A 17,955-nucleotide genomic window follows, 5' to 3' on the forward strand; every position below is an offset into this window, starting at 1 on the left:
TCCAACATTTGAGATTAATAAAGTGCATCTTCTGTCTTGGATAAAAAGACAAAAATGCTACATTGTATGCAAATAAAAAATACATTCCAATATTGACATTAATAAAGTGCCAACTTAAATCTATCCTTTTTTTTAATAAGACAGTTATGTAAACAAAAATGTAACATTGCACACTGTATGCAAATAAATACAACAGTCCAAAATTTGAGATTAATAAAGTGCATCATCTGTCTTGGAGAGACAAAAATGCTACATTGCACATTGTATGCAAATAAACACATTCCAATATTGACATGAATAAAGTGCAAACTTAAATCTATATTTTTTTTTTAACAAGACGGTTATGTGAAACAAAAATGTAATGTTGCACATTGTATGCAAATAAATAACAGTCCATTTTTTGAGATTAGTGAAGGGCCTCTTCTGCCTGGAATGAAACTATTATATAAACAAAAATGTTACATTGCATATTATATGCAAATAAATGCAACAGTCCAATATTTGAGATGAATATAGTGCATCTTCTGTCTTGAAGAGACAAAAATGCTACATTGCACATTGTATGCAAATAAAAAATAAATTCCAATATTGACATTAATAAAGTGCAAATTTAAATCTTATCTTTTTTTTAATAGGACAGTTATGTAAACAAAAATGTAACATTGCACACTGTATGCAAATAAATACAACAGTCCAAAATTTGAGATTAATAAAGTGCATCATCTGTCTTGGATAGACAAAAATGCTACATTGCACATTGTATGCAAATAAACACATTCCAATATTGACATAAATAAAGTGCAAACTTAAATCTTTTTTTTTTTTTTAACAAGACGGTTATGTTAAACAAAAATGTAACGTTGCACATTGTGTGCAAATAAATAACAGTCCATTATTTGAGATTAGTGAAGTGCTTCTTCTGCCTGGAATGAAACCATTATATAAACAAAAATGTTACATTGCACATTATATGCAAATAAATGCAACAGTCCAATATTTGAGAGGAATAAAGTGCATCTTCTGTCTTGAATAAAACAATTGTATAAACAAAAATGTAACATTACACATTGTATGCAAATAAAAAATACATTCCAATATTGACATTAAGTGCAAACTTAAATATATCTTTTTTTTTTTTTTAAATAAGACGGTTATGTAAACAAAAATATAACATTGCACACTGTATGCAAATAAATACAACAGTCCAATATTTGAGATTAATAAAGTGCACCTTCTGTCTTGGATAGAAAGACAAAAATGGTACATTGCACATTGTGTGCAAATAAAAAATACATTCCAATATTGACATTAATAAAGTGCAAACTTAAATCTATATATTTTTTATAAGACAGTTATGTAAACACAAATGTAACATTGCACATTGTATGCAAATAAAAAATACATTCCAATATTTACATTAATAAAGTGCATCTTCTGTCTTGGATAGAAAGACAAAAATGCTACATTGTATGCAAATAAAAAATTAATTCCAATATTGACATTAATAAAGTGCACACTTCAATCTATCTTTCTTTGAATAAGACAGTTATGTAAACAAAAATGTAACATTGCACATTGTATGCAAATAAATACAACAGTCCAAAATTTGATATTAATAAAGTGCATCTTCTGTCGTGAATAAAACAATTGTATAAACAAAAATGTAACATTGCACATTGTATGCAAATAAATACAACAGTCCAATATTTGAGATGAGTGAAGTGCATCTTCTGTCTTGAATAAAACAATTATATAAACACAAATGTAACATTGCACACTATGCAAATAAAAAAATACATCCCAATATTGATATTAATAAAGTGCAAACTTTAATCTGGTCTTTTTTTTCCAATAAGACAGTTATGTAAAGAAAAATGTAACATTACACACTGTATGCAAATAAATATAACAGTCCAATATTTGAGATTAATAAAGTGCATCTTCTGTCTCGGAGAAAAATGCTACATTGCATATTGTATGCAAAATAAAAAATACATTCCAATATTGACATTAATAAAGTGCAAACTTAAATCTATTTTTTTAATTTTTTGAATAAGACGGTTATGTAAACAAAAATGTAACATTGCACACTGTATGCAAATAAATACAACAGTCCAATATTTGATTGATAAAGTGCATCTTCTGTCTTGAATAAAACAATTGTATAAACAAAAATGTAACCTTGCACGCTGTATGCAAATAAATATAAGTCCAATATTTGAGATTAGTGAAGTGCATCTTCTGTCTTGAATAAAACAATTATGTAAACAAAAATGTTATGTAGCACATTGTATGCAAATTAAAAAATACATTCCAATATTGACATTAATAAAGTGCAAACTTAAATCTATATTTTTTTAAATTAGACAGTTATGTAAACAAAAATGTAACCTTGCACACTGTATGCAAATACAAAAATACATTCCTATATTGACATTAATAAAGTGCAAAATTAAATAGATTTTTAAGAGAGTCATGTACGGTAAACAAAAATGCAACATTGCACACTGTATGCAAATAAATACAACAGTCCAATATTTGAGATTAATAAAGTGCATCTTCTGTCTTGGATAGAAAGAGAAACATGCTACATTGCATATTGTATGCAAAATAAAAAATACATTCCAATATTGACATTAATAAAGTGCAAACTTTAAACTTTTTTTTTTTTTTAATAAGACGGTTATGTAAACAAAAATGTAACATTGCACACTGTATGCAAATAAATACAACAGTCTAATATTTGATTGATAAAGTGCATCTTCTGTCTTGAATAAAACAATTGTATAAACAAAAATGTAACCTTGCACACTGTATGCAAATAAATATAAGTCCAATATTTGAGATTAGTGAAGTGCATCTTCTGTCTTGAATAAAACAATTATATAAACAGAAATGTTATGTAGCACATTGTATGCAAATAAAAAAATACATTCCAATATTGACATTAAAAAAGTGCAAACTTAAATCTATATTTTTTTAAATTAGACAGTTATGTAAACAAAAATGTAACCTTGCACACTGTATGCAAATACAAAAATACATTCCTATATTGACATTAATAAAATGCAAAATTAAATAGATTTTTAAGAGAGTCATGTAAACAAAAATGCAACATTGCACACTGTATGCAAATAAATACAACAGTCCAATATTTGAGATTGATAAAGTGCATCTTCTGTCTTGAATAAAACAATTGTATAAACAAAAATGTTACATTGCACATTACATGCAAATACAACAGTCCAATATTTGAGATTAATAAAGTGCATCTTCTGTTTTGGATAGAAAGACAAAAAGGCTACATTGTACATTGTATGTAAATAAACTGTATGCTAATAAATACAACAGTCCAATATTTGAGATTGATAAAGCGCATCTTCTGTCTTGAATTAAACAATTGTATAAACAAAAATGTTACATTGCACATTATATGCAAATAAAAAATGCATTCCAATATTGACATTAATAAAGTGCAGACTTAAAACTATCTTTTTTAAAATAAAGCAGTTATGTAAACACAAATTTAACATTGCACACTGTATGCAAATAAATACAACAGTCCAATATTTGAGATTAATGAAGTGCATCTTCTGTCTTGGATAAAAAAAATTATATAAACCAAATTATTACATTGCACATTATATGCAAATAAATGCAACAGTCCAATATTTGAGATTAATAAAGTGCATTTTCTGTCGTGAATAAAACACTTATGTAAAACAAAATGTAATCTTGCACTTTGTATGCAAATAATACATTCCAACATTGAGATAAAGTGCAAATTTAATGTTTTTGTCTTGAATAAAACCATGTAAACCAAAATAAACCATTGCACATTGTATGGAAATAATACAACCTAACATTGAATTAAAGTGCCAGTGTAAATCGTCCGTTTTGATTAAAACAATTAACAAATTAATTAACAAAAATGTAACACTGAACATGGCGTGTAAATATACGATACAATCTAAAATGGAGATGAACAAATTGCAAACTTGCAGTTTTTGTTTACTTGTTTTATTCTGTACAGACTATCTACCAGTATGTCAATGGATTACGCACTGTGCTCGTCTCTTGTCCTAAATGTACTTCAATAAAACTCATCTGCTTTTTAGTGGGACTGTCGACAACACTTTTCCTTTCTTTGGAGCAAATGTGGCGCTCTTCTTTGCGTCGGCATTAGCCGCGTTGTTTTTGCAACAAATAATTGCTCCAATGCCCGCGTGGTCAGAACCAATAACGTGCTGGTGGTCTAATACGCATGTGTCTTCCCAACGATGGTTTCAGCCATGGCTTTTGGCGGTTCTGTCGACGTTCTCGCGACGGACGACCCGGACGTGGCGGCTCAAGAGGTGGAAGAGCTGCAAGTCTACGAGAAGCACAACAACCTTCTGCACGGGGTCAGGAAAAAGAAGTACGTAAACAACAAGTGACGGCGGTAGAAATGTAATTATTATTAAAGTTCAACCGTTATTGATATAAAAGTGCTCGCCACAAGTACATGCAGTGTTTCCCATAAGCTGCCAAGATACCTGTCGCGGTGGGGGCGTGGCTACGGGCGTGGTCACCATGACATCGAGTAATTTGCATAATTTACTACAATGATATGATTTTGTCTAAAAAGGCTCAAAAAATGTATACTTACTAATTAATAATAACAGTTTTGTTTTAAACGTCCATCCATCCATCCATTTTACAATATAATTACAACACTTTATGTACATATTTATATACAGATTTGAACAATAAGTTATTCACTGAAATATATTTATTAATTGTGGTTCTTATAAAAAATATATCTTATAAAATATAAAAGCTAAAATGTCTCTTAAAGCTCTGCCCCTTTAATTAGTGCATACTAAACAATTTAACTTTAGCCTACTACTACAACCATATTATTTACCAGCAACATAAAGTGAAACAGAGGCAGAGGTGTCCTGCCACAGTCAGTAACAAATAAACAGAAAACAGTAGTGGTCAAATACAAATAAGGCAACAAGAGAAGTATCCTACACTTCTCTTTTGTAAAGTAAATCTCTACAGCCTATATGGGCATCTACATCAACTATATGATTTGCCTGAGAAGCTGGACAGGACAAAAAAAAATAAAAAAATATTTTTTATTTTTTATTTGTGGCGGACGTAATTCTTTCGTGGCGGGCCGCCACAAATAAATGAATGTGTGGGGAAACACTGACATGAATGCAAAGTGCTGATTGATGAGTGACCCCACATTTCAGGGAGAAGATGGTGAGCAAGGAGTTCATGAGGAAGTACATCCACATTGCCAAGGGAGTGACGCCCGTGTTGACGGAGGAGGCGGCCAATCACATCGCAGAAGAATATTCCAGGCTCAGGAGTCAGGAGCAGCTTGGCGCTGACATCGCCCGGGTCAGCATAACTATAAACATGCATAAACACATATATGTCATATATAAAACCCCAAACCAATGAAGTTGGCACGTTGTGTAAATGGTAAATAAAAACAGAATACAATGATTTGCAAATCCTTTTCAACTTATATTCAATTGCATAGACTGCAAAGATAAGATATTTAATGTTCGAACTGAGAAACTTTCTGGGTGTTGTTGATAAATGGCTTCGCATAGAGTTTTAACTAGCACTTACAAATGTAGCGACCAACTGTAGTTGCTGACCGTGGTTTTCTGAAGTGTTCCTAAGCCCATGTGGTGATATCCTTTACACGCTGATGTCACTTTTTGACGCGGTACCGCCTGAGGGATGGAAGGTCACGGGCATTGCCGCTTACGTGCAGTGATTTCTGCAGATTCTCTGAACCTGTTGATGATATTACGGACCGTAGATGGTGAAATCCCTAAATTCCTTGCAATAGCTGGTTGAGAAATGTTGTTCTTAAACTGTTCGACAATTTGCCCCGTCCTTGTTTGTGAATGACTGAGCATTTCATGGAAGCTGCTTTTATACCCAATCATGGCACCCACCTGTTCCCAATTAGCCTGTTCACCTGTGGGATGTTCCAAATAAGTGTTTAAATGAGCATTCCTCAACTTTCTCAGTCTTTTTTGCCGCTTGTGCCAGCTTTTTGTGAAACACGTTGCAGGCATCAACTTCCAAATGAGCTAATATTTGCAAAAAATAACAACGCTTTCCAGTTTGAACGTTACGTATCACATCAGTGTGTAAAGGATATCACCACATGGGCTCAGGAAGACTTCAGAAAACCACTGTCCGTAAATACAGTTTGTCGCTACATTTGTAAGTGCTAGTTAAAACTCTATGCAAAGCCATTTATCAACAACACCCGGAAAGTTTCTCAGTTCAAACATTAAATATCTTGTCTTTGCAGTCTATGCAATTGAATATAAGTTGAAAAGTATTTGCAAATCATTGTATTCTGTTTTTATTTACCATTTACACAACTTCACTGGTTTTGGGGTTTGAGGGAAATTTTTAGGTGCCGAGTCGGCATACAATGAATTTTTCTCCCGTGTTGACTTGCAGACGTCACCAGTGACGGCGCGTACGTTAGAGACCCTGATCCGCTTGTCCACAGCGCACGCCAAAGCCCGCATGAGCAAAGCTGTAGAACTGCAGGACTCTGAAGTGGCCGTGGAGCTGGTACAGTTTGCGTACTTCAAGAAGGTATGTCATAAATATAGTATTATTATAAACGTGGTACAGTTTGCGTACTTCAAGAAGGTACGTCATAAATATATTAGTATTATAAACGTGGTACAGTTTGCGTACTTCAAGAAGGTACGTGATGAATATAGTAGTATTATAAACTTGGTACAGTTTGCGTACTTCAAGAAGGTACGTGATGAATATAGTATTATTATAAACGTGGTACAGTTTGCGTACTTCAAGAAGGTACGTGATAAATATAGTAGTATTATAAACGTGGTACAGTTTGCGTACTTCAAGAAGGTACGTGATGAATATAGTAGTATTATAAACGTGGTACAGTTTGCATACTTCAAGAAGGTACGTCATAAATATAGTATTATAAACGTGGTACAGTTTGCATACTTCAAGAAGGTATGTCATAAATATAGTATTATAAACGTGGTACAGTTTGCATACTTCAAGAAGGTATGTCATAAATATAGTATTATTATAAACGTGGTACAGTTTGCATACTTCAAGAAGGTATGTCATAAATATAGTATTATTATAAACGTGGTACAGTTTGCATACTTCAAGAAGGTACGTGATAAATATAGTATTATTATAAACGTGGTACAGTTTGCATACTTCAAGAAGGTACGTCATAAATATAGTATTATTATAAACGTGGTACAGTTTGCATACTTCAAGAAGGTATGTCATAAATATAGTATTATAAACGTGGTACAGTTTGCATACTTCAAGAAGGTATGTCATAAATATAGTATTATAAACGTGGTACAGTTTGCGTACTTCAAGAAGGTACGTGATAAATATAGTAGTATTATAAACGTGGTACAGTTTGCGTACTTCAAGAAGGTACGTGATGAATATAGTAGTATTATAAACGTGGTACAGTTTGCATACTTCAAGAAGGTACGTCATAAATATAGTATTATAAACGTGGTACAGTTTGCATACTTCAAGAAGGTATGTCATAAATATAGTATTATTATAAACCTGGTACAGTTTGCATACTTCAAGAAGGTATGTCATAAATATAGTATTATTATAAACGTGGTACAGTTTGCATACTTCAAGAAGGTACGTCATAAATATAGTATCATTATAAACGTGGTACAGTTTGCATACTTCAAGAAGGTATGTCATAAATATAGTATTATAAACGTGGTACAGTTTGCATACTTCAAGAAGGTATGTCATAAATATAGTAGTATTATAAACGTGGTACAGTTTGCATACTTCAAGAAGGTATGTCATAAATATAGTATTATTATAAATGTGGTACAGTTTGCATACTTCAAGAAGGTATGTCATAAATATAGTATTATTATAAACGTGGTACAGTTTGCATACTTCAAGAAGGTATGTCATAAATATAGTATTATTATAAACGTGGTACAGTTTGCATACGTCAAGAAGGTACGTGATAAATATAGTATTATTATAAACGTGGTACAGTTTGCGTACTTCAAGAAGGTACGTGATAAATATAGTATTATTATAAACGTGGTACAGTTTGCATACTTCAAGAAGGTACGTGATAAATATAGTATTATAAACGTGGTACAGTTTGCATACTTCAAGAAGGTATGTCATAAATATAGTATTATTATAAACGTGGTACAGTTTGCATACGTCAAGAAGGTACGTGATAAATATAGTATTATTATAAACGTGGTACAGTTTGCGTACTTCAAGAAGGTACGTGATAAATATAGTATTATTATAAACGTGGTACAGTTTGCATACTTCAAGAAGGTACGTGATAAATATAGTAGTATTATAAACGTGGTACAGTTTGCGTACTTCAAGAAGGTACGTGATAAATATAGTAGTATTATAAACGTGGTACAGTTTGCATACTTCAAGAAGGTACGTGATAAATATAGTATTATTATAAACGTGGTACAGTTTGCGTACTTCAAGAAGGTATGTCATAAATATAGTATTATTATAAACGTGGTACAGTTTGCGTACTTCAAGAAGGTACGTGATAAATATAGTATTATAAACGTGGTACAGTTTGCGTACTTCAAGAAGGTACGTGATAAATATAGTAGTATTATAAACGTGGTACAGTTTGTGTACTTCAAGAAGGTACGTGATGAATATAGTAGTATTTTAAACGTGTATCTTGCAGGTTCTGGAGAAAGAAAAGAAACGTTCTAGAAAGGAAGAAGATTCTGCCTCTGACGACGAAGACCAAGAAGCGACTACACAGCAGTCGCAATCATCTCACAGGAAAAGGTACACATACTCTACTACATACTACTACTTCTACTACATACTGTACATACACACTACTACTACTCTACTACATACTGTACATACACACTGCTACTACATACTGTACATACACACTGCTACTACATACTGTACATACACACTGCTACTACATACTGTACATACACACTACTACTACATACTGTACATACACACTGCTACTACATACTGTACATACACACTGCTACTACATACTGTACATACACACTACTACTACTCTACTACATACTGTACATACACACTGCTACTACATACTGTACATACACACTGCTACTACATACTGTACATACACACTGCTACTACATACTGTACATACACACTACTACTACTACTACATACTGTACATACACACTACTACTACTACATACTGTACATACACACTGCTACTACATGCTGTACATACACACTACTACTACTACATACTGTACATACACACTGCTACTACATACTGTACATACACACTACTACTACTACTACATACTGTACATACACACTACTACTACTACATACTGTACATACACACTGCTACTACATACTGTACATACACACTACTACTACTACATACTGTACATACACACTGCTACTACATACTGTACATACACACTACTACTACATACTGTACATACACACTGCTACTACATACTGTACATACACACTACTACTACTACTACATACTGTACATACACACTACTACTACTACATACTGTACATACACACTACTACTACTACTACATACTGTACATACACACTACTACTACTACATACTGTACATACACACTGCTACTACATACTGTACATACACACTACTACTACTACTACATACTGTACATACACACTACTACTACTACATACTGTACATACACACTACTACTACTACATACTGTACATACACACTACTACTACGACATACTGTACATACACGCTACTACTACGACATACTGTACATACACGCTACTACATACTGTACATACACACTACTACTACTACATACTGTACATACACACTACTACTACTACTACATACTGTACATACACACTACTACTACTACATACTGTACATACACACTGCTACTACATACTGTACATACACACTACTACTACTACTACATACTGTACATACACACTACTACTACTACATACTGTACATACACACTACTACTACTACATACTGTACATACACACTACTACTACGACATACTGTACATACACGCTACTACTACGACATACTGTACATACACGCTACTACTACTACCCTACATACTACACAGCAGTCGCAATCATCTCACAGGAAAAGGTACACATACTCTACTACATACTACTACTTCTACTACATACTGTACATACACACTACTACTACTCTACTACATACTGTACATACACACTGCTACTACATACTGTACATACACACTGCTACTACATACTGTACATACACACTGCTACTACATACTGTACATACACACTGCTACTACATACTGTACATACACACTACTACTACATACTGTACATACACACTGCTACTACATACTGTACATACACACTGCTACTACATACTGTACATACACACTACTACTACTCTACTACATACTGTACATACACACTGCTACTACATACTGTACATACACACTGCTACTACATACTGTACATACACACTGCTACTACATACTGTACATACACACTACTACTACTACTACATACTGTACATACACACTACTACTACTACATACTGTACATACACACTGCTACTACGTGCTGTACATACACACTACTACTACTACATACTGTACATACACACTGCTACTACATACTGTACATACACACTACTACTACTACTACATACTGTACATACACACTACTACTACTACATACTGTACATACACACTACTACTACATACTGTACATACACACTGCTACTACATACTGTACATACACACTACTACTACTACTACATACTGTACATACACACTACTACTACTACATACTGTACATACACACTACTACTACTACTACATACTGTACATACACACTACTACTACTACATACTGTACATACACACTACTACTACTACATACTGTACATACACACTACTACTACATACTGTACATACACACTGCTACTACATACTGTACATACACACTACTACTACTACTACATACTGTACATACACACTACTACTACTACATACTGTACATACACACTACTACTACTACTACATACTGTACATACACACTACTACTACTACTACATACTGTACATACACACTACTACTACTACATACTGTACATACACACTGCTACTACATACTGTACATACACACTACTACTACTACTACATACTGTACATACACACTACTACTACTACATACTGTACATACACACTACTACTACTACATACTGTACATACACACTACTACTACGACATACTGTACATACACGCTACTACTACGACATACTGTACATACACGCTACTACTACTACCCTACATACTACACAGCAGTCGCAATCATCTCACAGGAAAAGGTACACATACTCTACTACATACTGTACATACACACTACTACTACTACATACTGTACATACACACTACTACTACTCTACACCACACTGTACATACACACTACTACTACTACTACATACTGTACATACACGCTACTACTACTACATACTGTACATACACACTACTACTACTACATACTGTACATACACGCTACTACTACTACATACTGTACATACACGCTACTATTACGACATACTGTACATACACGCTACTACTACTCTACTACATACTGTACATACACAATACTACTACTACATACTGTACATACACGCTACTACTACTACATACTGTACATACACGCTACTACTACTACATACTGTACATACACACTACTACTACTACATACTGTACATACACGCTACTATTACGACATACTGTACATACACGCTACTATTACGACATACTGTACATACACGCTACTATTACGACATACTGTACATACACAATACTACTACTACATACTGTACATACACACTACTACTACTACATACTGTACATACACGCTACTACTACGACATACTGTACATACACGCTACTACTACTACCCTACATACTACACAGCAGTCGCAATCATCTCACAGGAAAAGGTACACATACTCTACTACATACTGTACATACACACTACTACTACTACATACTGTACATACACACTACTACTACTACATACTGTACATACACACTACTACTACTACATACTGTACATACACGCTACTATTACGACATACTGTACATACACGCTACTACTACTCTACTACATACTGTACATACACGCTACTACTACTACATACTGTACATACACGCTACTATTACGACATACTGTACATACACGCTACTACTACTCTACTACATACTGTACATACACGCTACTACTACTACATACTGTACATACACACTACTACTATGACATACTGTACATACACACTACTACTACTACATACTGTACATACACGCTACTATTACGACATACTGTACATACACGCTACTATTACGACATACTGTACATACACGCTACTACTACTCTACTACATACTGTACATACACAATACTACTACTACATACTGTACATACACACTACTACTACTACATACTGTACATACACACTACTACTATGACATACTGTACATACACACTATTACTATTACTACTACTACATACTGCATATACACTACTACCACTACATACTGTACATACACACTACTACTACTACATACTGTACATACACACTACTACTACTCTACTACATACTGTACATACACACTACTACTACTACATACTGTACATACACACTACTACTACTCTACTACATACTGTACATACACACTACTACTACATACTGTACATACACACTACTACTACTACTACTACTAATGTAGGTACACATACTCTACCTACTACTACTAATGTAGGTACACCTACTACTACTACTACTACTAATGTAGGTACACATACTCTACCTACTACTACTAATGTAGGTACACCTACTACTACTACTACTACTACTAATGTAGGTACACATACTCTACCTACTACTACTAATGTAGGTACACCTACTACTACTACTAATGTAGGTACACATACTCTACCTACTACTACTAATGTAGGTACACCTACTACTACTACTACTACTACTACTATTAATGTAGGTACACATACTCTACCTACTACTACTAATGTAGGTACACCTACTACTACTACTACTAATGTAGGTACACATACTCTACCTACTACTACTAATGTAGGTACACCTACTACTACTACTACTACTACTAATGTAGGTACACATACTCTACCTACTACTACTAATGTAGGTACACCTACTACTACTACTACTACTAATGTAGGTACACCTACTACTACTACTACTACTACTAATGTAGGTACACATACTCTACCTACTACTACTAATGTAGGTACACCTACTACTACTACTACTACTAATGTAGGTACGCATACTCTACCTACTACTACTAATGTAGGTACACCTACTACTACTACTACTAATGTAGGTACGCATACTCTACCTACTACTACTAATGTAGGTACACCTACTACTACTACTACTACTACTACTACTACTAATGTAGGTACGCATACTCTACCTACTACTACTAATGTAGGTACACCTACTACTACTACTACTACTAATGTAGGTACACATACTCTACCTACTACTACTAATGTAGGTACACCTACTACTACTACTACTACTAATGTAGGTACACATACTCTACCTACTACTACTAATGTAGGTACACCTACTACTACTACTACTACTACTACTACTAATGTAGGTACACATACTCTACCTACTACTACTACTACTACTACTACTACTACTACTAATGTAGGTACACATACTCTACCTACTACTACTAATGTAGGTACACCTACTACTACTACTACTACTACTACTATTAATGTAGGTACACATACTCTACCTACTACTACTAATGTAGGTACACCTACTACTACTACTACTACTACTAATGTAGGTACACATACTCTACCTACTACTACTAATGTAGGTACACCTACTACTACTACTACTACTACTAATGTAGGTACACATACTCTACCTACTACTACTAATGTAGGTACACCTACTACTACTACTACTACTACTATTAATGTAGGTACACATACTCTACCTACTACTACTAATGTAGGTACACCTACTACTACTACTACTAATGTAGGTACGCATACTCTACCTACTACTACTAATGTAGGTACACCTACTACTACTACTACTAATGTAGGTACACCTACTCTACCTACTACTACTAATGTAGGTACACATACTCTACCTACTACTACTACTACTACTACTACTAATGTAGGTACACATACTCTACCTACTACTACTAATGTAGGTACACCTACTACTACTACTACTACTACTACTACTAATGTAGGTACACATACTCTACCTACTACTACTAATGTAGGTACACCTACTACTACTACTACTATTAATGTAGGTACACATACTCTACCTACTACTACTAATGTAGGTACACCTACTACTACTACTACTAATGTAGGTACGCATACTCTACCTACTACTACTAATGTAGGTACACCTACTACTACTACTACTAATGTAGGTACACCTACTACTACTACTACTAATGTAGGTACGCATACTCTACCTACTACTACTAATGTAGGTACACCTACTACTACTACTACTAATGTAGGTACGCATACTCTACCTACTACTACTAATGTAGGTACACCTACTACTACTACTACTAATGTAGGTACACATACTCTACCTACTACTACTAATGTAGGTACACCTACTACTACTACTACTACTACTACTACTACTACTAATGTAGGTACACATACTCTACCTACTACTACTAATGTAGGTACACATGCTCTACCTACTACTACTACTACTACTACTACTAATGTAGGTACACATACTCTACCTACTACTACTAATGTAGGTACACCTACTACTACTACTACTACTACTACTACTAATGTAGGTACACATACTCTACCTACTACTACTAATGTAGGTACACCTACTACTACTACTACTATTAATGTAGGTACACATACTCTACCTACTACTACTAATGTAGGTACACCTACTACTACTACTACTAATGTAGGTACGCATACTCTACCTACTACTACTAATGTAGGTACACCTACTACTACTACTACTAATGTAGGTACACCTACTACTACTACTACTACTAATGTAGGTACACATACTCTACCTACTACTACTACTACTACTACTACTAATGTAGGTACACATACTCTACCTACTACTACTAATGTAGGTACACCTACTACTACTACTACTACTACTACTACTAATGTAGGTACACATACTCTACCTACTACTACTAATGTAGGTACACCTACTACTACTACTACTATTAATGTAGGTACACATACTCTACCTACTACTACTAATGTAGGTACACCTACTACTACTACTACTAATGTAGGTACGCATACTCTACCTACTACTACTAATGTAGGTACACCTACTACTACTACTACTAATGTAGGTACACCTACTACTACTACTACTACTAATGTAGGTACGCATACTCTACCTACTACTACTGAACGGTAAACTTGATGTACTACATGCATATGTACTTCGGTATGTACCTCTACTGTACTACACATGCGTACCACAGTATGTACACAGTGTACTACATACATGCGTACCACAGTATGTACACAGTGTACTACGTACATGCGTACCACAGTATGTACACAGTGTACTACATACATGCGTACCACAGTATGTACACAGGGTACTACGTACATGCGTACCACAGTCTGTACACAGTGTACTACGTACATGCGTACCACAGTATGTACACAGTGTACTACGTACATGCGTACCACAGTATGTACACAGGGTACTACGTACATGCGTACCACAGTCTGTACACAGTGTACTACGTACATGCGTACCACAGTATGTACACAGTGTACTACGTACATGCGTACCACAGTATGTACACAGTGTACTACATACATGCGTACCACAGTATGTACACAGTGTACTACGTACATGCGTACCACAGTATGTACACAGTGTACTACGTACATGCGTACCACAGTATGTACACAGTGTACTACATACATGCGTACCACAGTATGTACACAGTGTACTACGTACATGCGTACCACAGTATGTACACAGTGTAATACATACATGCGTACCACAGTATGTACACAGTGTACTTCGTACATGCGTACCACAGTATGTACACAGTGTACTACGTACATGCGTACCACAGTATGTACACAGTGTACTACGTACATGCGTACCACAGTATGTACACAGTGTACTTCGTACATGCGTACCACAGTATGTACACAGTGTACTACGTACATGCGTACCACAGTATGTACACAGTGTACTACGTACATGCGTACCACAGTATGTACACAGTGTACTACGTACATGCGTACCACAGTATGTACACAGTGTACTACGTACATGCGTACCACAGTATGTACACAGTGTACTTCGTACATGCGTACCACAGTATGTACACAGTGTACTTCGTACATGCGTACCACAGTATGTACACAGTGTACTACGTACATGCGTACCACAGTATGTACACAGTGTACTACGTACATGCGTACCACAGTATGTACACAGTGTACTACGTACATGCGTACCACAGTATGTACACAGTGTACTTCGTACATGCGTACCACAGTATGTACACAGTGTAATACGTACATGCGTACCACAGTATAATACATACATGCGTACCACAGTATGTACACAGTGTACTTCGTACATGCGTACCACAGTATGTACACAGTGTACTACGTACATGCGTACCACAGTATGTACACAGTGTACTACGTACATGCGTACCACAGTATGTACACAGTGTACTACGTACATGCGTACCACAGTATGTACACAGTGTACTACGTACATGCGTACCACAGTATGTACACAGTGTACTACGTACATGCTTGCCACAGTATGTACACAGTGTACTACGTACATGCGTACCACAGTATGTACACAGTGTACTACGTACATGCGTACCACAGTATGTACACAGTGTACTACGTACATGCGTGCCACAGTATGTACACAGTGTAATACATACATGCGTACCACAGTATGTACACAGTGTACTACGTACATGCGTACCACAGTATGTACCCAGTGTACTACGTACATGCGTGCCACAGTATGTACACAGTGTACTACGTACATGCGTACCACAGTATGTACACAGTGTACTACGTACATGCGTGCCACAGTATGTACCCAGTGTACTACGTACATGCGTACCACAGTATGTACCCAGTGTACTACGTACATGCGTACCACAGTATGTACCCAGTGTACTACGTACATGCGTACCACAGTATGTACAGTGTACTACGTACATGCGTACCACAGTATGTACACAGTGTACTACATACATGCGTACCACAGTATGTACACAGTGTACTACATACATGCGTACCACAGTATGTACACAGTGTACTACGTACATGCGTACCACAGTATGTACCCAGTGTACTACGTACATGCGTGCCACAGTATGTACACAGTGTACTACATACATGCGTACCACAGTATGTACACAGTGTACTACGTACATGCGTACCACAGTATGTACCCAGTGTACTACATACATGCGTACCACAGTATGTACACAGTGTACTACGTACATGCGTACCACAGTATGTACCCAGTGTACTACGTACATGCGTGCCACAGTATGTACACAGTGTACTACGTACATGCGTACCACAGTATGTACCCAGTGTACTACGTACATGCGTACCACAGTATGTACAGTGTACTACGTACATGCGTACCACAGTATGTACCCAGTGTACTACGTACATGCGTACCACAGTATGTACAGTGTACTACGTACATGCGTACCACAGTATGTACAGTGTACTACGTACATGCGTACCACAGTATGTACACAGTGTACTACGTACATGCGTACCACAGTATGTACAC

The 17,955-nt window shown here is 35.3% G+C and overlaps 1 protein-coding gene across 1 annotated transcript in view; it reads left to right on the forward strand.

Annotated features, from left to right (window-relative positions):
• The window catches only part of LOC133641077 (DNA replication licensing factor MCM3-like), a 53,587-nt gene that overhangs the window by 24,175 nt on the left and 11,457 nt on the right, over nt 1-17,955 (forward strand). Inside the window, exons 11-14 of the mRNA XM_062034913.1 lie at nt 4,291-4,417; nt 5,244-5,394; nt 6,487-6,627; nt 8,756-8,862. Coding sequence (XP_061890897.1) covers nt 4,291-4,417; nt 5,244-5,394; nt 6,487-6,627; nt 8,756-8,862 — 526 coding nt within the window. The remainder of the gene's footprint in view (nt 1-4,290; nt 4,418-5,243; nt 5,395-6,486; nt 6,628-8,755; nt 8,863-17,955) is intronic.

Source organism: Entelurus aequoreus, linkage group LG23, assembly GCF_033978785.1.
Source record: "Entelurus aequoreus isolate RoL-2023_Sb linkage group LG23, RoL_Eaeq_v1.1, whole genome shotgun sequence".
Taxonomy (NCBI): domain Eukaryota; kingdom Metazoa; phylum Chordata; class Actinopteri; order Syngnathiformes; family Syngnathidae; genus Entelurus; species Entelurus aequoreus.